At 39.8% G+C, this 23386-nt stretch overlaps 2 protein-coding genes across 16 annotated transcripts in view; one reads left to right on the plus strand and one right to left on the minus strand.

Moving 5' to 3' along the window:
• golga2 (golgin A2) lies at positions 1-20262 on the plus strand. 4 transcript variants are annotated; one of them, XM_086152141.1, is made up of 28 exons: positions 1-99; positions 1286-1426; positions 3643-3711; positions 5340-5492; positions 6024-6070; positions 6590-6653; positions 7095-7154; positions 8346-8426; positions 8914-8952; positions 9057-9119; positions 9306-9399; positions 9622-9728; positions 9966-10024; positions 11114-11255; positions 11788-11877; positions 12201-12308; positions 12405-12492; positions 13181-13335; positions 13478-13696; positions 13927-14040; positions 14263-14487; positions 14636-14735; positions 15122-15210; positions 15365-15593; positions 15684-15845; positions 15933-16039; positions 16147-16339; positions 16992-20262. In XM_086152141.1, exons 1-28 carry the CDS (start codon positions 52-54, stop codon positions 17258-17260), a joined length of 3315 nt encoding a protein of 1104 aa, XP_086008267.1. In that variant the 5' UTR covers positions 1-51; the 3' UTR covers positions 17261-20262. The 4 variants fall into 4 exon arrangements, with proteins under 4 accessions (XP_086008267.1, XP_086008269.1, XP_086008268.1 ...); XM_086152143.1 differs by lacking the exon at positions 5340-5492 and having other exon boundaries at positions 37-99; XM_086152142.1 differs by lacking the exon at positions 3643-3711 and having other exon boundaries at positions 37-99.
• dnm1a (dynamin 1a) overlaps positions 18704-23386 on the minus strand; it is a 51886-nt gene continuing 47203 nt past the window's right edge. For 9 of the 12 annotated variants that reach the window (XM_086152155.1, XM_086152158.1, XM_086152146.1 and 6 more), the window contains one exon: positions 18704-23175. In XM_086152155.1, the coding sequence (XP_086008281.1) occupies positions 23145-23175 (31 nt within the window). In that variant the 3' untranslated portion in view covers positions 18704-23144. The remainder of the gene's footprint in view (positions 23176-23386) is intronic. The other 3 variants (XM_086152150.1, XM_086152149.1, XM_086152152.1) reach the window with 1 other exon arrangement.

Genomic DNA, 23386 nt, shown 5'->3' on the forward strand with positions numbered 1-23386 from the left:
CAGACACTAAACTGATGACGTGGTTCGGTCCTTGACCACCGGAGCAGCAGGATGGCCGACCAAAGCAGGCAAATCAAACTCGCCGCAGCCAAGAAAAAGGTAAAAAAAATAACTACCATAAAATATGCAATGTTGAAATGTCAAAGGCTACAACCCACAACGCGGGGTTATTGGTAGGCATTGGTTGTATTTAGGCGAGCATATGTCTGTGCTGGTATTTACGGAGCGAGAGTGGTGTCATTACACGTCGACCGACCTCCGTGCCGGCACCTCGCCCGCCTCCGTCGCTTCTCCTGGGGGTTTGATGCGCCGGAGAGACCGAGGCTTCTAGCAGGCCTTCGCCCATGACATTAACTTTCCCCTGATTATGGAAAGTAGTTTTTTATTCTTTTCTTTATAGGCAGTATTAGACACTGCTTAGGTAGTTGGTGATTAACTTAAATCTGACTTCGAGCTAATGTTTAGCAAATCAGATTTTTAGCATACCTAAACATGCTAACTGTGGCAAGTTAACGTTAGCAGAGCGGCTAATTAACGAATAGTTAGCGATAAAGGAGTTTAAACAATGACAAGCCGTTCTCGCTTGCTATCCTAGCGATGCGCCGTGGTTGTCAAACATTACGGCGACGTCAAAATAAACCCCGCAAACCCATTTTAGCATAGTTAGCTGCTCAGAATGACGGGGACTGTTTTGACAGCTGACACCCCTCTCCCCTGTCCTGCCGAGTGCTTCAGCTAGGTGTGCTTCAGAGCCAACAGGAAACGTACTTATCAGTCAGGAAATGTTCATTAAATAAATAGCTGATGATGAATAACAGGAGTGCTATCAATGCAAATCCTGTATTTCACCGAGACACGACAGTGTTGTATGTCTGAAGATTTCGCACCGACTCCACACTAGAACTGTCTCGGTGGCCCACGCTGAGACAGTTCTAGTATACATACAGGTAGGATTTCGTGGAGGTACTAGATACACTTTGCATAGTTTGGAGGGATAAATGTTTGCGCAAACATAGTGAATGTGTCTGGCAATAACTTTGCTGCTTTGACTTGAGATTACATTTGAAAGCAGATAATCTAAGTTGGGGGTGTGAGAAAGTAAGTCCAGTAATTTCCTGCATTACCTCCTTTAATTTAAATCAATGACTTTCATAACTTGGCGTGTGTCAGATATGTTGCAGTAGAATAATCTTTCATTCATGAAATTGACCACACATTATTCTCTTCCTTCAAGGATACTTTGGTTTGATGCTTACTTTTTTCTTTGTTTTCATGATTGGCTCAGTTGAAGGAGTTTCAGCAGAAGAGCTCCCCTGCTGGTGTTGGAGGTGATAAGGGAGGAGGTGGTGGTGCCGGAGCCAAGAAGAAGAAGAAGGCAAAGGGACAAAGCCAACTTGATGCTCCATCAGCAGACAGAAACTCTCCTGTAAGTCAATACCGGTTCTGCCCATGTCTTTGGATGGTCTATTCACCCTTAATATCTTCGTCAGACCTGGATAATGGTATGACTTCATAAAAACCTGAAATAATTTAAATGATAACAAACAACGATAATTTGGGAATGTCTTCTCTTGTTTTGACTTGTTTTGCCTTATTAAATATGATTAAAAAGATAGTTGTGCAGTATATATAGCTACAGTAAAGTTTAACAGCAGATACTTGTATCTTGTACAATCATTCACTTTGTTAGCATAGTACGTACCTTAAGAAATCAACATGTGTGCAGTCCTTCATATTATTTGTTTTTTCCTTCAGATTATTTGTTAAGTGCTGTTTGGAAGCACAAAAAAAATAATTGAGGTTACTATGTTGTTTGCGAAATTTAAAATAACACACTCATAGTGCCTACATATGGCATCTAGTAAGTAGTCTCCTGGTCTGGGGATATCCTTGAAAAATCTACTGTGAGACAGAGAGTTTTAAACCAACCGCAACATGGGGCATTAACCAATCTGGGTGGGCCAAAATTTCAATACTGCAATATATATAGGATTCACTTTGCTGGACACCTAGGAAGTATTTGTTATAAATATTTTTCAATCATTTAAAGACAATTTTTTACAATAATTGAGATGATCACATACCTGTTGTGGTACAGTTAAAAAAGTCTGGTTGTAATGCTGAAATGGCATTTCACACTATTCATATGTCATTTGCCAATTCATTTTGACTGTTAAAGGCCTGCAGCACATTTATATTTCGTTTGTTTGCACTTAGCAGTCATCTCTTTCTCACTATAGCAAGTTACACTGTCTGTGATTGTGATTGTGAATCATTTTTGTATCCACATGAATGGACAAAGTTATCTGTTACAACATCTGGATGGGATGGTTGTGTATTTGATAACCTTTAAGGTTCTATTAATTTAACCTCTTAATTGACAATTTTTTTTAACAAAGATGTTCAAGTTGCTCATTTCATTTTGTAAGCACTTTGTGCTGCATAGCTTAATGTCATAATGTCAAAGTGTCATTTGTTTTACATCATATGACACCAGAGCAACAGCATTCTCTTAAAGTGTCAGTGTTATTCATTTTTTATGGCTGCAATACAGGTGTAGACCAAAGACTATCAGTAACAATGGAGTGATCCACTATTACATCACCTGCTCATATATTGATGAATGGCCAAGTTGCTATTTGCGGTTTGTAATACAAAGTTCATGCTTTTTCCAATTCCAGTGATATCTTACATCAAAAAGGTGACAGATATCACAGTGTGTATTGCAGTATATTGATTTTTATCAGAATTGCTATATCATGAGACTGTTGTTATAAAACTTGAGGGACTGATTTCTTTTTCAGAAATGGTGTCCAATGAGAAGTTAATCATACATACATTCAATAAAATGTTTGCTGTTGCGTGTAGCAGTTATATCAAATCTCTACCGGTGTCTTCTTGTTTTGTACTACATTGCTCTGCTATACACCACAGAATGCAGACGGATATTAACACATAATGTCTTAGTCTGTTGTTTTCTTAGTTATTATTTATTATTCCATTAATATTTGTCATCATGAGAAGTTATACTGGTGTTATAATATGCTTATACCAATATAAGAAGATACTGCAAATGAAATGACTGTTATAACAGTCATTTGCTGTCTTTGCTGCTGGCCATGATTTTGAATCTTAAGCACTCTCTGGAGAACCTTACTGCACCCAAAAGCAAACTGAGTGTAGGACACACATTAAAGCATGTGACTCCATCACACAGCGGTAACATTCAGGTCATTTTGCTCAGACACAATGTGGTAAGTAGCTGATTTGTTTTTAAATGCCTAAGCCTTGTTAACACTTGAACTTAATCTGAATCTTTTTTTTTTTTTCAAAGTTTACATTAGTTTTCAAGTGTTGACAACTCAAAAAATTCAATCTAAAATTAGTAATAAATGTTTGCGTTTATGAGTAGAAAATGTAAGCCAGTATTTCAGTCTTATTTTAAAATGCAGACCATATTCACTGACTTCCTGGCCACTACTCAAAGTTTTTTCCCATGTCGCATCCCTCTCCTTGAACCCTTTTGTTGGATGGTTGACATAGCAGGCACCTACCCGTGCTTTTTTTCCTCTTATTTCTTGTCATTTTTCTAAATGCTTCTTCCCCCTTTTCGTGTTTTGTACCCTCTCCTCTTTCCTGTAGTTTGCGAATATTCTGAAAGCATTTAGTCAAAGTAATGGAGTGTCCCTACCTCCATATGGCAACAGCCAGGTGAGCTTTTGTGTGCTCTCTTTTCTTTCTCTGTTTCTTCACTATCCATTTTTCTTTTGTCATTAGTTTTTGCATCTGAAAGCATCTGAGTAGTTGCTTGCTAATACCCCCTGTGGTCCCAGCTACACCTTCAGTTTATGAGGTCTACTGTTTTTGTCACTGCCCTGAGAGCATGAGTCCGATCTTAGAAAATATTGCATTGGTGCTGTATTTTGTACAACCAAAGCACATTCATGTTCTAGAAATGTGCAGAGAAGTTGTTTGGATTTTTATGTAGTTCCGTTGTTTGGATTTTTATGTATGAGTTTATAACACTGGTGTTATTGATTTCACTGTATTGTGTTGCATGGCGTGGATGATTGGCATGAGTCTTGGTGAAGGCAAGTCAGTGCGTCATGCAGGCATGAAATGCATTTGTATTCATGTGTATGCTTTTAGTTGTTGTTTAGTGTTAATACTTGTATGAAGTTTATTTCCTGACTAAGTTTGACACAGGAATCTTAGGCTGATCATTTTCACAATTTTAGATAAATGCCTACAGTTACACAGTATTTTTTTCAACATCATTCCCTGCTACTACCTCGCTTTGTTTTATATAAAAGTACAATAGAACCTCAGCTGTCGGATTTAATACGTTCTTTGATTTGGTTTGCAAACTGAAATGTTCACCAACTGAATCAATTTTTTCCATTTAAATCAGTGTCAATCCCATTGATCCATTCTCCAAACCCCAAAAATATACTGTACTCTTTTGAAACTTTTCATTTTGTGGCAAAAATGAAGAAAGGAATTAAAGATAACCTTAATTATGTCTTTCTGGTGTTCTTCCTCTTCTTGCCAGCACTTGTACTCTGCGTTTTCTTCACTGTATCAGCATGCAGAAGTAAAGCCTCGCATATGAGACCCTTGCAAATGCTATCTTCAGCGTGCTCTCTTTCATTAATCCAAACTAACAATTAATTTTGTGCTTCTTCGAAGACTTGAGACATTTGCTTTGTGCTTGGCAAGAGCTGTAACACAAACACCACTCTCACATTTAGCTGTTATTTCCTTCTTCAGATTAACTGTAATTCTTGACTTTCTTGTAACACCACAATCACTCGCACCTAACTTTTTTGGGAGCCCTATTGGGAGCTAACTTGCTGAAAAAAAAAGCACAAGAAGAGTTATAACAGAGGAACAATGTTAACAACACAGAGTACCACACATGACTGCTGCTGCACCACAACACCACAACACTTAAAGCCCATGAGTTTTTGTGTTTATGCACTGATTCTTATTTGCTGGTCGAATCAGAAGTTGATTAAAGACTCTGTTCATAGGTCAGTTTGTTCTTGATTAGGGGCAATCATAAGCCGAGGTTCTACTGTATTCTAGAAGCCATTCACCGACAACACAGAGAAGTCGTCTCACCAATTTTGATTTTGGTTCAGCCTCAATCTGTCTACCATTCTCTCTGAAAATGTATTGCCTGTTCTTATGCCATGTGTTGGTTTTTACATTACTATTCTGTATGTAAGTCATGTAAAGTTGATATATAATTGTGGTTTTGTCTGTTGCTTCTTGATTATAACACTTTTTTTGGCCGTGAATCAGTGTGTGCATTATTTGTGTATGTATCGCCTCAGAGCTTTGCTGACATGGAGACCATGGGGTCTTCAGAGCTCCAGGTGATGGAGGAACCAAAGGGCGAGCTCGATCGGAGCTCACCTGTGTTTAACCCCACTAATACTAATACTGCCACTAATCCAGAGTCTCTCACCTACAACACTGACCTGCAGGTGTGTCTCTCTCCCTTTGTCATTTTTACCTCTTGTTTTTCCGGCAATCTGATATTGTCAGGCTCTTCTCTGTTTCTGCATTATGCTCTAAATTATTTGGCAGACAGTATCTGCATTGTTCATAATGGTTGCTGTTTTTTGCCAGTGTCTGTGCTGGACACCGCGGTTAGAGACAGGGTGTTCAATAATTAGTGCCACTTGTTAATTACAGAGCTCACATAAAATGCTCAAGCATATGTTAAGCATTTTAAGCTTTTTAAATTTTTTATAAACAACTTTTGTTTATTCCTGTTATGTAGATGCCGTCTGTAAAAGTGTACACAATATTTATCAGTCTTGTCAAGGCATACTTCTCACGTGTAGCCAATGTTCATAGTCAACTCATTTCAGTCAGACATGTGAAGCACCTTTTTCATTTTGGAAGTCCCAGCAAAGGATGGCCTGGTTCTCTGAAAGTCCCATCATTTAAATTTCTGTCCTCCTTTTTTCTCTGTAACTTGACTTTTATTCGCTGTTCCTTTGTCTCTGTAGGACTACCCTGATACCAATGGAAATGAGAGTTTGATGGAGGAAAATAGGTTGGTCATTACCTACTAAAAAAAAACTAGGATGTGTATGTTGGCTTTTGAGAGGTTTTTGGAAATTCCCTTGGTAAATCAAACTTTTAAAAATGAAATTAAGTTGAAAAAGGTCAACAATTTATTTCTAAAAATAGCAACTACAAATTACCTGAAGTCAGTTAAAATTAAGAAATTGCTTTAAAATAATTTAGGTGTTGAATAATACTATTGTTGCTGGGAATCCATTCAGTTTATATGAGTTGTGTATTATAGGGATTTTCATTACAGAGCAAATAGAATTTTTATTATTAAGTGTCATTGACTTTCAAAGTGATCGTTGTTTTATACTTTTCTCAGCCTTATACAGAATACTTCAAATATGTATGCAAATATTGTTCTTTATTGTAGATTACATGTAAATGTTGAAGTAACCTAGACATGTATTTTTCAAGCCATGTCTGGACCTTTGAGATATATATCTTGCACTGACAGGAAGTAAAAATGATATCCTGTGTATGTTTATGTGTTGTCCTGCAGACCCCTGTCTTCCACAGAGAGCCTGCGACAGCTCTCACAGCAACTTAATGGCCTGGTGTCTGAGGTACAGTGTTACAATCTCCGGTGTCACCCAAACTAATTTTTTTGTAAAGAGGGCTTGGGGCTTTTTACAATTAACACACATGCTAATGTGCACTCACAGATACAGAATGTTGTTATATTCATGGTAGGAATGCCTTTGAAGCATTTACCAATCTACCAATTTTCTTAATTCTTTGGTGCATGACTACATCTCAACATATCTCCTCGGCCTTTGATTTGATTTTCACAGTTAGCGGTAAAGCAAGAATTGGGTTATGTCGAGGTTTTTAGGTGCTTGTTACTGGTTGACTGTTGTCTAATATGTGGTTTGAAAATGTGATGCAGTTACAAATGGAAATATCTTGCTTAGCAATTAGCAGGCACATAATACTCTACTGCACTAAATCAGTTGTCCTTACTTAATTTTATTGAACTATGTGCCTGCATGTTTGTGTGATTTCAGTCATCTGCTGCGTACATCAACGGTGACAGTCCTCCTCCTGTCAGTGAAAGAGAACTTGAGGTAAGAGAGAAATCTAATATATTCAGGGCTTTTCCCCCTGGCAAAGAAGTGGCATCCATGTTAGCCATGTGTTTCTTAGTAAAATGGCAGCCAGAGTATTCTTTTACTTCATCGCTTGATTCAAGCTATAACTTCTTTCAACCCTGGGAGCATTTTATTCACAATACCTACATGTCTGTGAAATGCAGTTAAACAGGCTCTATCCATGGATAACTAGGGGTTTAGTATTCATCACAGAGTAGCGTGCCATCTGTAATGATGGTGCTTGAGTTATATGTCATGACTGTGCAAATTACCAAAACCTGCTGAGTCTTTTTGTGAGAGTTACCTTTTTGAGATTTGACTGCATGCTCTAGTGCTATTCAACTTCATGTCCATGTCTGTGAGATTGGCCATATAAGGGCCACATATATGAAACATATTGTACCAGTCCACTTTCCCCTATCCTAGACCGTGTAGGAATCTTTAGTGATGTAATTGGAATGAGGAATGAGTGGAGCTATCTATGTATTAACTGGTTAAACTGCAAGTTGTACCAACAACCTCAGCGGTGACAGACGTTACAGTTAATGAAACAAAGTGTCCTATACTACTGTTTGTTCAGAATTAATGGAGACTGAAATGGGCATTTGCATTTGATGTTGATATGTTTAGTTGTAAAACTAGTAGGGAATTGTGATATTCAGAGAGTGATTACAACCCTGATGTGTGTACTTGGTGTGCACATAACTGATATATATATATTTTTTTTTTTCAAAACAAATAAAAGCACCTGTTTTTTAATGCTTACATTAAAGATTGTGTATTGTTTTACCCACTCAGTCGGTGACAGCATGGTTTCAGTTGAAATGTATGACTTTGGCTTGTAAAGGTTGGAATCCACCCAAAATGATTCCAGGTGGACAAAATAAGTAAATACAGTGACAGACTTGACCTCCTAATAATACTTTCGTTGGCAATTATAGAGACACAGTCATATTACAACTCGCTCCATAAATCAATTTAAATAATCATCATGCCTTTGTTTTTGCACCCCTGATGTAGTGCTATCATTTGCGTTCCATGTCAATAATTCACAATTGAATGTTTCTCTTTTCTTCTATTTGTGTTTTTGTGTTCACATCCTTCTGTTTTTTTTCTGCTTTTGTTTTTCTTTCTCCTTTTCCCTGAATGCATGTGTGCACGTGATAGAGTCGGAACCAGGAGCTGGCTGCCGCCCTGGAGTCCAGCAACTTAACAAACTCTCAGCTCAATACCAAGCTTGACCAGCTGGTAAGAGGCTGTGTGTGTTTGTGTGCATATGTGTGATAGGAGTAACACTTATGTAGTAATCTCACAGTTACCTCACAAGTGCATGGACTGATTACCCCTTGCATGTCATCCCTAGTAAATGAACTCTGGAGGATTTCATTCATTGTTTTTAATTTAATTTCTTTGTCCCACTTGATTAAAATCCATCTCTTCAAAGTAGGGCTGTAGTAAGGGGTCTTTTGACCTAACATTTAATGGTGAGTCCTAATTGACCTCACTGACTAGAGTGACCTATATTATAACTATGACACTCTGAAAAAAGAAGGATCATAATTTCCTGACTTATCCCTGCCTTACTCCTTTGGTATGCTCTCTCAATCTTACTTTTTTGTCAGTTATTAGTATGTTTTATTGAGCAGTGATAGAGTTGTTTAACATTTCCAGCACAATGAAAGAAAACGTAATCTTTGAATTGTTACTCTAATGCATATTTCTTTTTGTTTGGCAGACACAGCAATCTCAGGAGCTCACAGATCAGCTGCAGAAGGTAAACAACTCTTTCTGTCCATGTCCTGACAGGCTTCCTTTTGTTTTTGTGCAAAGTTCCTTGGCCTCCTTGTTCACTTATGTTTTTGTAATTTTTTTCTACAGGAAAGAAAAGAATTTGAACAGAAGTTTTCTAAAGAACAAGGTGCCATGCGGGAGCAATTACAGGTAAGTTCTTATGTAGAAATACATTTGATAAAGAAAAAATAAGTTTGGTCTGATTACTGACACTTGCTATTCCAACCATCTGTCACTCACCAGAAAGTAATTTACAGATTTTGTGGTCTGTCATGCAAAGATCAAAAACTAATATTCAATAATGTTGTATCTTTGTTTATTTGGCCCCACATCCAGGTTCACATCCAAACCATTGGTATTTTGGTATCAGAGAAATCAGAGTTACAGACAGCACTGCAATACACACAACAGGCCGCGCGGCAAAAAACTGGTGAGTGTATTTTATGTTGCTTTCAATAGGGCCAAAATGAACAATTCATCCTTTCCAACTGATCTGTTAGTTTCATGGGTAATCAGTATAGCATGCAGTATATCTATGGGTACATTTTGGGATGAATTCAAAAGACCATTAATCCTGTAATTTTCGCAGCTTGAATTTTAAAAACGGTCTTGCAAATACTAAGTATGTACGCATTTGTGTGTTTGTGTGTAGCTGATGCTGAAGAACTGAATAACCGTCTGCAGTCAACAAAGCAAAGAGTGTCAGAGCTGGAAAGAACACTTTCTTCTGTCTCAACACAGCAAAAACAGTTTGAAAAGGTAACGATGATTGCGGTAATTTCTTGTAGAAGCACCATAAATGGGTAATACAATAAAATCTGCAAGGGAAACTTACTGGACACTATGTCACGTGCTTGTAATTCAGTAATACATCCACAGATAATCCACAAAAAGGCATATTCCTATATTCTTTGTTTCATATACACTGTATGTCATTTCTAATTTTATCTTTGCTATTTTATTAAATGTTTGTGAATTTATCCATTTTGTCTCAAGCACAACAAAGAGCTTGAAAAAGAGAGGGACAACCTCAGGCTCGAGCTATTCAGACAAAAGTAAGTCACTTCATTTTGGCATACACCACAAGATGCATTCAATAGTACTGTATTTTCCGCACTATAAGGCACTATTAACCTTCAATGAATGGCCTATTTTAGCTAAAATTTTATATATAAGGCGCAACAGATTATAAGGCGCATAGAATAAACGCTACAGTAGTGGCTGGGGTTGCTTTATGCATACACAAATGGAGCTGCGCTAAAGGGAGGGTCAACAAAACAGTCAGATAAGTCAGTCAAACTCTATTAATAGAATACAAACCAACATTCTGACAACTCTCTTCACTCCCAAAACAAGTTAGTGCATTCACAATACGGTACCGTACGCACTGGTAGTTCTTACTGGTATTTGTGCCACCTTCGTTGAAAACAATGTATTTCCAACTCCATTTGTCACAGTTCAAAGCTTTTCATAAAACAGAAGTTCCAGGAAGGGGTGGCTCTAAATTCATTGACGTTAAGTTTGCTAGCTAGCGCTGTTGCCTTCAATCGAATAGTGACCTTGGTGGCACTTCTACTTGCTGCTCTCTGTCCAGCAACCCACTGTTCGAGTTTGTCCTTTAACTGTAGCAATCTCGCTTTGTTCCCTCGGAAACTCGGTTTAGTCTTCTTTACTTGGCGCAGGTCATCTTGTTGCTTCCTCCACTTCCGCACCATTGATTCGTTAATGTTGAATTTTGTTGCCGCTGCTCTATTCCCATGTTCTACTGCGTGACTGATTGCCTTGAGTTTAAACTACGTCGTAAGCGTGTCTCTTGAAAGGAGCCACACACACGCACACGGGCATACACACACACACACGAAAATGAAAATGCATGCTTCACGCAGTCATATATCCCAGCATGCATAGCGCGCTACATCTTTTACGGGAGAAAATTGAGTTGGTAGCTGCTTTCCGTAGTTGTGAGACCTCTCGCAGCTCAATATTGATCCATATATAAGGCGCACCAGATTATAAGGCGCACTATCAGGTTTTGAGAAAGCCTTATAGTGCGGAAAATACAGTATATTACTTCAAGCACAATTCTATGCAATCAACTTATTTTTGAAAAGCTGAGAGGTTTCAGAATATGGTTTTGTTTGCAGCAATTTGAGTGACGAATCGAAACAGCAGAGCTCTGAGCTCTCTGAGCAGCTGAAACAGAGTACGCAGGAAAACGGTGCAATGAGGCTGGAGGTTGAAGATCTTCGCAAGAGGCTTGAGATTGCTTACCTCATGTTGGAACAGGTGATTTATTGTAAATAGCCCTTGGCGTCATTTCCCTTTTCCTGACAATTACAGTCCCTTTTTTGTTTAACGACAATGATCTGTTCCAACGACCACATCGTTAAGAAAATTCGTCATTAAGCCAAGGATTCTCTTTATGTCAACTCAAATCGTCATATATAAATAGTATACCGTCTAGCCTCACGGAAGGCTAGCCTACCATAGCCTAAAAGTTAACCTACTGTTGGTAAAAAGTTACAAGACAGCCTAGCTTAATGTTGACAATAGAGTTGATGTTATTGCTATAGATCTTTTATTATACCATTATCTTCCAATTCATATACATTGACTTTGCAACTTTTAGATATTTTCGTTAATGAATATTTGTCAAAGTCGTAACACCCGTCGTAACTCTGAGTTGTCGTTAACCGAGTACGTTGTTAAGTGAGGAGTGATTATATCGTTTTTTTAATTACTCTTCAGTTAGTATCCCTAAAATCGCTTGCAATAAAATGCGTTGTGCTTAAAACTTCTCCTCTCTTGATTTGTCTAGCACTCTAACCAGTCAGATCCAACCAACGCCAACCAACAGATCCAGATGCTGCTGGAAGAGAAGCAGCAGATCGAAGCGCACAATCAACAGGTCAGTGAGAAAGGACTTCACAGTTATTATCTTCGAGTTGTGTGTGTGCACATGCGTGCATCCTCTTGATTCAGAGGATTATGCATCCATTTGATGATGATGTTCGAAAAACCATAATAACTAAGTATTCAATCATAAAGGTTGTTTTTAGCCATTAGTTCCCCACTTGATTACTTGATAAAAGCAATGTATGTTGTTTCTCCCTTTTCAATATTTTCAATAAAAATTACGTCAAATCTGTTTCTTATAACTGGCGGTTAATCTGATATTGTGGAATCTTGTATTTTATAACAATCAGTTCTCTTATGTTCATGATTTTGTAGTTGATTGTGTCGATTGCCCAACTGAAGACAGAGAGGGACCGCTATGCAGAGCAGATCCAGGAGGAAGGTCGGGTATGGAAGGACAAAACAGAACAGCTGCTAACACAGGTGAGGAATATACTAATAATGTTATTTCAGCAATTTTTTTCAGTTGTTTAGTATAAACAGTTGACCAAGCAGTATTTGCCAATGTCTGTTTTCTAGGTTTCTTTGGTTGCAGAAGAGAGGGATAAAAATATCAACAGAGTTCAAGAATTGGATGCCACCATTGCAGAGCTAAAAAATACAGCAGGTGATATATTAGGATTACTATGTGGCTGGAAGTAGTTTACAATATCCCCTTGAAACAGGAGACTCCAAGCATTTCTGTAATTTATTTCTACTTTTATTCAAATGCTAATGAAAGGCAGCTTGACACTGCTTCATGATCAGTGACGTGACCTTTTGGATAGTTTTTGTCTCTTTTAGCATTGAGCCAAAACGAGAACTTAAAGAGATAACACTGTATTCTTCGTAAGCCAATTGATGGTACAGTTACCGACTCTTAGGATCGATGTCTGTCCTTGTCTTAAGTGTGCTGTTTTACTGATTGCCAGCACAATTGCCCAAAGGCTTATTTATTAAGTTTTATTAATGATCCACATTCATTTGATTTAGGGGTGTGTTGTTGATATGGTTATTGAGCTCATCTTGGAAGATGATATTGTTCAATTCCCAAGTTCCTCTTAGCCTGTCAGTGTTGTTGAGTAAGACACTGAACCTCAAATAGCTCCCTGGTCTCTGTTCAGTGGCTGCCCACTGCCGATGATTCATCCATGATAGGTTAAAAGTAGAGAACAATTTCCCGCAAAAGATTAATAAAAGAATGAAAAATTTGAAAGAAATAACATTTATCAATGAAAAAGGCTAGATAATACTTCTTTTTACTCCCTTTTGGACCATACTAAGATTTTGAAACCGCTGTACTTCTTCTGTTCCAGCATTATTGTCCCAAGAGAAAGAGGCTCAGGGTGAGAGTGAGGCCACTAGTCAGCCTCAGCCATCAGGGCCTTCAGAGAGTGAAGTTGCTCTGCAGGAAGCACTAAATGCTGTGCAGCTGGAGAGAGACTCTCTTTTTGCTCAATACCAGTCACAGGTATGGATACCGTTGGCATAGATCAGGCCAATACTATTTTCTTAATCAAAAAAAGGCTGAAATGAAAAAAATATCATTTTTGATTTAGAGGAGAATCACCCTTTTTTATCTTTGCATAATCTGTCTTGGTTATTTCCTCTAGCTGCGAGATAATGAGCAGCTGAGTCGCCTTTGTGCGGAGCAGGAGGCACGACTGGGGGAAATGGAGCGGCAGGTGGAGAGTGAGGCACAGCAGGCAGAGGACCGCAGGCGAATGTTGGAAGACGTTCAGTCGGACAAGGCCACTATTAGCCGTGCTCTCACCCAGAACCGAACACTAAAGGACCAGCTTGCTGAGCTACAGAACGGTTTTGTCAAACTGGTGAGACTTTATCTCTAGCGTCCCATCAGTTCTTTTTATTGCCATATGATCCAAAAACTTGCTGTATTATATCACTGATCCAAGACATCCTCCAAATGTACTTGTTTCATTTTCATCATTCATTTTGTCATACATTGTAATCATAACTGTACTCAAATGTTTAGTACTCACTATGTTAAAGAAAGCACTTATCTCAGAGGGTGGGAGACTCATTCCTTTGATTTGTTCAGACAAATGAAAACATGGAGCTGACCACCGCCATTCAGTCAGAGCAGCATGTGAAAAAAGAGTTGGCTCGTCGGATGGGTGAACTGCAAGAGGATCTTCATAACGTCAAGGAGCAAGTATGTTCAATTCCAATAGACAAGCATCTGTAAAACATTGTTTTAAATGATGAAATATAAGACACCGCTACACTCAACTTTTATTTGTTGACACGTTAACATCAAAATAAAATGTTTGATTGAAAAAGTCTGAATTTAGGATCATAATAGTGTTCACATAGACATGGCTGTTGAGCTGCTTGATCTGAGGATATTCTACTTATTCTTATGCTCTAATTTAAGCTGGAGCTGAAATGTCAGGAGACTCAAGGTCTGACAGAGCAGAGGGACCAGGTAGTTGCCCACCTTCAGCAGTACTGTGCTGGTTATCAGGCCATGGCATCGGAGAGGGAACAGCTCCACCAGCAGTACTTTCAGCAGTCCCAGATCATGGATAGGCTGCAGCACGATGAGTCTCAGGGCCGAGTACAGCTGGAGATGAGTCAAACTCAGCTCAAACATGCACAGGTTTGTGTCTCCTCTTGTCCTCTCAGTATTTTTGTGTCACATTGTATGGATTCAGTTTCTTACATATTAATTTCATGCACCAAAAATGTAGGAAATACCTTAATCTTAATATTTATTTATACAAATACAATGCTGTTTCCACTTGCAGGAGCATTTGGAGCAGTTAGTTAAGGATAATGAGCATTTGAAGGCTGAGGTGAAAGAGCTGCTCAATAGCTCACTGCTTGCCACACCACCTAGAGATCAAGGTAATATTTGCATATTACTGGTTGATTGTAGTTCTTTTTCCCATTATTTCAGTTTTTCTTTTTATTACACATCCTTGTGTTGTATTTGAAAGTTAGTGCTAAAATATAGGCTGAAGTCCGATGCCATTGCGATATATATACATTCATATGTATACATGAAACAAAGATCTGATATGGTCTAATAGAGATTAAGCATTTCCTAGTTCAGATCGATCAGTATATTCTAGTGCATCTACTGTTTACATGAATACCCTTTCCCATGACATGTAAGGGACCTCATAAAATATAAACAGCTATTTGAGAACTTGAAAAATTATGAAGATTTTGATGTTCTGGAACCGGCCTAAGTTTTGTAATCCATAAATATAAATCCATGTATTGCACAGGAGATGGAGTTGAGAGCCAGACTCCGCAGGAGAGCGTGAAGGAGTCGTCCATAATCATCCCAGAAGATTTTGGGAGCCATAAAGAGATGGTGCGGAGAATGACTACACTCACAAAAATCATGGATTATTTATTTGCTTTGTTACATCTTTGATGCTGATATTTGCATGGGGTACACCAAGTTTGCTATTGAATATTAGAAATATTAGAAGCACTTGTGATCCTCTTCCCCGATGTTTCTGCAGGAGGAGTTTATCCGTGGAGCTTTGGCTCAGTTGGAGTCGGAGAGGGATGAGGCCAGGAGGCAACTGAAGGAGGAGCACCAGCTCCACATGGCAGCCAAACACCAAGCCACTTTGGCTCTCAGTCTGGAGCACCAACAACACAGTCACATGCCTGTTCATGAGCATCAGCATGAGCAGGAAAAATCTCTGGGCCAACACAGTCACTGTGAACACAGTCATGAGCATTCAGGTGAGGAAAAACGTTGGGACAAGTAATATTAGAACAGATATTATTATGTATAGTGTATTATGTTCTTTGTATTCTGTTCTATTTGCCCAGAGGGGGGAGTGCCATTAGATGTTCATCAGGCCCTACAAACAGCAATGGAAAAGCTTCAGCAGCGTTTTACCTCTCTCATGCAAGAGAAGGCCGACCTTAAGGAGCGGGTAGAAGAGCTAGAGCACCGCTGTATCCAACTGTCAGGGGAGACAGACACTATAGGTGTGGTAATGGTGTAGATTCTGTTGTGACTTTAATTTGGTCAGAAGCCAAACTCACTCATTTCCACCGTTATATTCTGTGTTTCAGGAGAGTACATTGCCCTCTACCAAAGCCAGCGGGCCATCATGAAGCAGAAACACCAAGAGAAGGAGCAGTACATCAGCATGCTGGCTCAGGATAAGGAGGAGATGAAGGTACTGTGGCAAAACCTTGTACTGAGGAAAAGCTGCAGGTGTTGATCATTTCACTTTTGCCTGATAAATAGATTATTGCAATAAATACAGTAACTGTGGTCTTTCAGGCAAAGCTGGCCGAGCTGCAGGATCTAGTGATGAGGCTAGTGGCGGAGAGGAATGACTGGTACAGCCGTTACACTGGAGCTGTGAGCAACGCCGGCACCGTGAACCCCGACCTTCTTCCTGTCGGGGAGGATCACGCTCACCTGGAGCACGAAGCACACGCACACGGCGACCTGCATGCCCACAGCGGAGACGGTACAGTGGGCCTGAGCAAAACAATATGCTTTTACCCTCCGAATGTTCAGTCACAGGTCAATTATAACAAAACCTGTTTGAGCAAAACGTTGTAAAGCACATTCAAGTTCTGGACACACTAGCAACATTTGCACCGCATTCTAACAATGTTCAAATTCTATGGGTGTAAGGGTAAAACCATACCTTACAAATACAAACAGGATGAGAAATCCATATTTTAGATTTTTTTTAAATAAACTCAGTGTAGTTTAAACCAATGTTGTGGCAATATTTCATATAACTGTAGCTTTACTGTTCTGTGTGAAATTTTGCTTATTGTCTGAATCCATGTCTATACTGTAGAGAATATCTTGTTCTCAGTGGAAAAACACTGAACTTGTGAAACTCGCATGGGGGAACCGATAAGACAAAACAGTAGCATGTACTTGGTTTTGATGAACAGGATGTCCATTCCTTTATCAACTGTCTTACAAACAAAGTGTTCTTCTCCATCTCGTGTGTAAAACCAAGTAATCACACAAACAACTCCTAAAAGGAACGTTGACCTCCAAGACGGTACCTGACTGATTATCAGTCAGTGACCCCATGTGCTGTGTATTTGTGTATTTGGAGCGACATCATGTGAACGGATTACCCTTTGTTGTCTTTTCAGAAGCCATGGAGGTCATTCCTCTTGCGGATCCCAACACAAGTGTGGAAGCCCCTTCGTCACAGGCGCTTTTGTCTGGGTCCAGCCAGACTGACTCCAAGCCACTGGGACCCAAAGAGGACGGTACAGCCCGGCAGATCATGCAGCTGCTCCAGGAGATCCAGAATCCTCAGGGAGCACCAAGATCTCCTCCCTTCCTTGGGGAGAACCCCTGTATCCCCTTCTTTTACCGGCCCGACGAACAGGATGAAGTCAAGATCCTGGTGGTGTGAGGGTCGCGTGTGTGTGATTGAATGTGTTCGTCTCCACACAAGCCTGTTTTTGTGTGTATGTTCATGAGATGTTGGACAAGGATGGGGAAAATCAAAACACCGCAGTTTACAGTGTTTCTGTTGCTTACCGTGTCGTCGACAAACTTGAGATGTCACAGATGCGAGACAGTTTTTTACTCAGTTACATATTGTATATTGTGCATGGGCATAAAGGAAGGATGACTTTCTTTTTGGTTGGGTTTATTTGTTTTTGTTTTTTCCTTTTTTTTTTTTTTTTTTTTTTTAGGTTGGAGAGGCGCAAAAACAATCTCATTCATCTCCTTTCCACATGTTTTAATTCCACCCACTCCCCGCGTCACACATAAGTGCAATACTGGGGTCATGTATTTGGCCCCCTGGCTCATACAGTACTTAAAGACCTGTCTAAAATTCAGCAGGCTGTTAATGTGAAATTTTATTTTAGTGCAAAGCTTAGTTTGGCGCTAATTACTGTTCACATGCCAAAAAAAAGCATCACATTTGAATGTACTAACTGGAATATGTACTTGTATGTTTTTTGTAACGTGGGGAGAGCTGATGATAGTAAAAGGATTGCCCGGGTGGCTCAGCTGTGTAATGTAATGTAGGTTGAAGAAAGGAAGTAGCACATAATTGCTTTTGAATTGTGTGCGCTGCTCCGTTTCAAAAGCAAAAGTTTGCTGGTGACATTTTCAGGAAGACGGGTGCAGGTGTAGCAGACTGGTTTCTAAAACTACCCTCTCTCTACTTGTCTTTTTTTTTTTCCCTACCCGATACTGAAAGTATGTCGAATGTGTGTCTCAAATGTTCGGAATATGTGAAACATCCATGTCGTCATAACATCCCATTCAACCCCAAGAAATTTCTACCTTTGAAAATAGAGAGATCTAGAAAGGGGATAAAAGCAATTATAAGATCCCACGAAAACTTCAATTGATTATAACAATGTTATTATTTTCAGTTGCTGCTGACGAGAAAAAATAAGTGCATTTTCTTCAAGTTAGGATAGTTATTATTCTTTTAAAGGGCTTGCAACTTGCTTCCCTTCTTGTTTCTGCAAGTCCAAATTGCTATTTTACGTCAGCCTGTTAAATAAGAATGTACAGTCACTTTAGAGTTTAAAGGCCGGGGAGGTGTTTTTAACTTCTCTATCTCGTCATGATTGGAGATCCTGAAATATTCCCCGGGGTCCCCGGCCCATCACAACTCTCAAACTTAGCTTTACTTTATCAGAGTATATCTTGATAAACTGGGCTGAGACATCTGTTTCATGGAGTCTTTGGGTTTCTAATTGTATCTTCACTGTTGACAACAGCCTGTTACTTCTGTTGCGTCTAGCTTGTAGCTTCTCTCATCAAAGAAGTACAAAAGCGCATCACTTACAACTGGATGGCGTGTGTGTGTGTGTGTGTGTGTGTGTGTGTGTGTGTGTGTGTGTGTGTGTGTGTGTGTGTGTGTGTGTGTGTGTGTGTGTGTGTGTGTGTGTGTGTGTGTGTGTGTGTGTGTGTGTGTGTGTGTGTGTGTGTGGTAATCCCATTTTTTTTCTCTTCAATGGTTTGCATTTGTTGTCATTTTTAAAGAGAGCCCAACTACATAAGTATGATTGCACTAAAGAACTTGTCTTTCAGCTCTGTCTTCTCGGCTGCTCGGACAGTGTTTCTACCACAGAGCCTCTAGTTTCTCGGGACAAAATGGGGAACCTATGACGCCAAACTTGAACGCTGAGGGTTCCACCTGAAGCAAGAGACATTTAAAGTAGATGTTTAAAGTCCCCAAAGTTCACGAGTGCAAAATTATTCTGATCACTCTTCTCAAGAAAGCATGTTATGTTCCATGGGACCAGTCTGACATTGAGTTCATGAATCACCTCGTTCCAAAATTAGAAGACAAAAATTGGTCTCTTCTGTTCTTTTTTTTTGTTTTTTGGTAATCTTTTAGTAAATCAGCGTGTGGCATGACAACACAGCGTGCACAAGAACCGAATCAAACTGGATAGACGTCACCACAGGTGTCTCGCTTCAGGGTGGAGATGCCGGAGAACCTAATGCCTTTATAACTAATAAAAACTCAATATATCCTGTATCTTACATAAATTTTAGAATAGAAAAAAATCCTACTGATGTTCTCAGATACAGGCTTCATTTCTTACATTATAACAGCACACCGTCTTTGTCATAAAGTGTCAGGACAGAAGCATTATATTCCAAAGTCTTTGAAACCTGTGACAGGAACATGTGATCAAGGCACACAAGGCAGAGGCCATGTGTATTCTGTGTCGCTGGCAGGACAAGTAAACTGCACTGTGTCTTCCCCGAGACTGCAGCACTTCGGCTGGTGTAAACTAATTTCATGAAATCATTTTTGATTTTAAAAATCCCTTGCCTCCATTCATTTTTGTCACTTGCTCGGTTTTCCTTTTTGGGGATAAAAAAAATGTCACAATTGGGTTTTTCTCTTAGGTGTTGGGAGTGATTAAACAAAGAGGTGAAAATAATTTTTGTGTGATTTCGGGGCTGGTTAAATGACACAATCTCTAATTCACTGTTATATATGTAATACGTGATTGAAACTAATAGCAATGAGAAGCATTTATTGTCTTTACTGTAAAAGAGGTGGTGTATATACTGTAACTGTGTAACATATTGTATATTCATTATGCCTGGTGTGTGCGTGTGTGTATGTGGGATGGGGGACTGTCATATTTGATGGCAGTGTGTCTGTTAAGAGGTGGGATGTTGGTGGTTACTGACTGGCTGTGATTTAATACAAAGATTGACTAAGAAGAGACAATATACTATTTATTTGAAATAAGTTAGTATCTCAACTAATCAGTTTTAATGTAAAGTAGTGGTGAGTTGGATTGAAATGAAGGATCACTGAGAGAACTGATTTGTTCAAGTCCTGCTTCTGACAGGAGCTTTATGATTTTTTTTTTTTCCTTTGGTAATATTTTCTCCTGAATAAAACTGATTGAGCAGCTTAAATCCCCTGTGTGAACTTCTGAGTTTGTCCAGGGCACTAGCATTTTTTATGTGTTTAATAAGCAACCAAATAAATTAACTTGGGCATGGTTCATTAAAAAAAAGAATCAAAATCTCAACAGTATTGCTGTCAAGCTGTGTGCCTGCCAGACCAGCTGATTGGAGCTCGGATAAAATACAACTTCTCAAAGTTTTCATTCTGCCCTCCTTTTTGTGGTTTGATATCACTGTATACAACCAATAGGGGGTGCACAAGGCCATTGGTTTCAATTGTCCTCTCTTATCCCCCGCAGTCATCAGTGCAGACTTGAAAGTGTGATGATGATCCAATAAATCCAAACAGGAAGAGATGACATTGTTGTTTTTGTTACACAGCAGGTTTTTCTTTTAATGTGTTGCCAAAGCACAGAAGTCCTGCAGGGTAAAATCACGCTACAGCAGTTCATCTACAGCAGTTCCAACATGATGCAGGACTGGATGGCTGGGATTCACACATTCACACTGTCCCATCCTGCTCGGGGGGATGAGGAGAAACAAACCCCTCTGCCCCTGCTACAAACTAAAGTATCAAACAACCGGTGAACATCAATAGACATCACTGCATTTTTTTTCCAAGTTTTTAAAATTATTTCCTTGTACACATTTATAATTTAAATATTCAGAAATCTCATACATCGCAGACTAAATTCTCTAAATTCCCATAAGATGCACCACACATATATACGCAATAATACATCAAGATATGCCCGTAATCAACTATTTACTGTTCACAAATAAGTGATAGTGGTAAGAATATGCTTTGTTGCGTTTGTTTTGGAGGGAAGGGGGTGTAAAAACTGCTTTAAGTGACATCAGTTGAGGTAAAGAGGAGGGAAGGATGGTTTTCTTGCAGCAAAGTGGTGAGTGGGTTTGTGGGGGGGTTTGTGGGGTCAAAATAAAACTTGTCACGCTGACAACAACATTAGGAGCACTGGTGGAGGTGGGGAGTTCCACTCACTGGGCTTCAAGATGCAGCATGTGGGTGAAAACTGAAGGGCTCCATGGCCTTTTGGATCACATGCCATGGTGGCTGCAGGGTTCTCACTCACCCCCGTGGCCACTGTTCGCGGGGTCGGCGGGGGGCAGAAAAGAAACGACAGATGAGATTGAAAGACAATAAATCGAATTGCAAATCTTGACTACAAAAGGGGGGACGGGATGTAAAGCCTAGATTATAGATTACCCACAGATTTTAACCCCTGATGGCTGCAGAGAGCCACGCTGTGTATATTGCACTTTCTATCTCGATCCTGCCTTGAGAAGGTAAGAGTTTCAAACCTGAGGGCTTTCTGTGATGAGGTGTGCATTTGTGAGGAGAAACCACTTGGAAAAAAGGAAGATACATAACTATTGGCTGTGACGTGTGTGTTGCATAGGCTCTGCAGGAGCAGAATTTCTGACCATTGTGACCAAAGAAGCCCCTCCAGCTCTTTCGGTCCCGTTGCAAGAACAGGAGGAAGAGGAGGGAAGGGCGGTGATGAAGGCGAACTTTGAGGAGATAAATGGAAAAAGAGACAGGGGTGTTTCTTCAAAGGGTGGAGAGGGAGCAGGCTGAGGTGTGTCCAGGCGGGGTTCACCCCGGACCCATCATGGGGCCACACATAGAAACCATTCACTCTCTCACACATCTGGGCAATTTAGGGTCTCCGACGAACCTTCATCGGAAAGGAAACCAGAAAAAATCCACACAGACATAGCGAAAACATGGAGATGCCACATAGAAAGGTTGTCCTGTCAGATCCCAACCTTCTTGCTGTGAGGCAAAGGCGCTAACCAAAGTGCTGCCCGCAGATATTGTTACACAGGGAGAAAGCCCAGCCCTGTGACTACCATCCAGGTTAGGATATGGAATTAACATATCCTCGAATATGTGTTAAAAACTATATATGAGAACTGCAAACTTCAGGAGGACTTCAGGAGCATAAATGCACAAATGAGGATATGGGCATGAAATAATGAAATCCCCTCAAATTCCTTCACCTGGGATTTGGGAGCCACTATTATTGATATGTGTCAGCATGAAATCATAGTCATCAAGTCAGGACCTGCTTGGAGTGGACGAAATACTTAATCGTGGCTTTGAGTCTGTTATCTCATGGCCTGAAATCATTTTGAAAATAAGATAAAATAAAAAAAAAAAAAAACTGCCTGTGCTTTTTAAAGCCATATTTTAAAGCCATACTGTGGTTCAGTATGTCAAAACAGAACATCTCACAAGCAGACCTAAACCAAGGTTATAGTTTGGAAAGTCATGTGAGTTATATAAAGAGGAAATGAAGCAGCGGAAAATAATATTTATATGTTTATATATATATATATTCAAAGATAAAACAACTAGTAAATCAAATAGGATTAAGTCAGTCAGCAGCCAGAATATCTCAAGTATATTGTTAAGTAATACTCAGGCAAAGTGTCGTGCTAGTTTTGCATATGTCTCCTCCCCAAAGCTACATACATACATACATATATATATATATATATATATATATATATATATATACACATAATTACTTATCATGTTTTATTTCATATTGTTTTATGTAGTTAATTCTGTTTATATGGAGGCAGAATCTGTTTATATCAGTCATGCAAGTGTGTTTCAAGTAGCTGGCCTCTCCGAGTCAACCAGATAATGTGTGCGCTTGTGAGTGTGCAAGCATGTGTGTGTGTGTGTGTGTGTGTGTGTGTGTGTGTGAGTGTGTTCGGGGAGAACAAGGGGGAGCGAGAGGGTGGAGGCAGCTCAGGTCAGGTGCAGCAGAGGATGGCGGGAGGCTGGCGCTGTGGTCCACGGCCTCGCATCCAGAGGGGGATGGTGGGACTGAGGAGGGAGGGAGGAACTCGGAGGTCTAGTGGGTCGGAGAAGGCGGGGGTCGTCGACTGGAGGGACACACACAAACAAGCGCAGGTTCCGTCAGTCTCCAGCTTAGGGTTCATTACTGCTCATTCCTGTGTGTAAATTCATGCATGATACACACTCCCCGCAGGCCAAAGCTTTTCATCATGATGGAACCTGGAAGGACGAGCGCCACATTAGCGCCACGAGGTCACATTACATTACAAATTCAAGAGTGTCATTGAGCCAGAGGCC

Source organism: Fistularia commersonii, chromosome 9, assembly GCF_037954325.1.
Source record: "Fistularia commersonii isolate RoL2024-O1a breed Wild chromosome 9, RoL_Fcom_v1.0, whole genome shotgun sequence".
Taxonomy (NCBI): domain Eukaryota; kingdom Metazoa; phylum Chordata; class Actinopteri; order Syngnathiformes; family Fistulariidae; genus Fistularia; species Fistularia commersonii.

Excerpts from the sequence above, each read along its gene's own strand:
- golga2 (XM_086152141.1), top strand. The coding sequence starts at position 52 with ATGGCCGACCAAAGCAGGCAAATCAAACTCGCCGCAGCCAAGAAAAAG. Across the intron at positions 13,697-13,926 it reads AGAACGGTTTTGTCAAACTG|ACAAATGAAAACATGGAGCT; the intron begins GTGAGACTTTAT and ends TGATTTGTTCAG. Across the intron at positions 16,040-16,146 it reads AGGATAAGGAGGAGATGAAG|GCAAAGCTGGCCGAGCTGCA; the intron begins GTACTGTGGCAA and ends GTGGTCTTTCAG.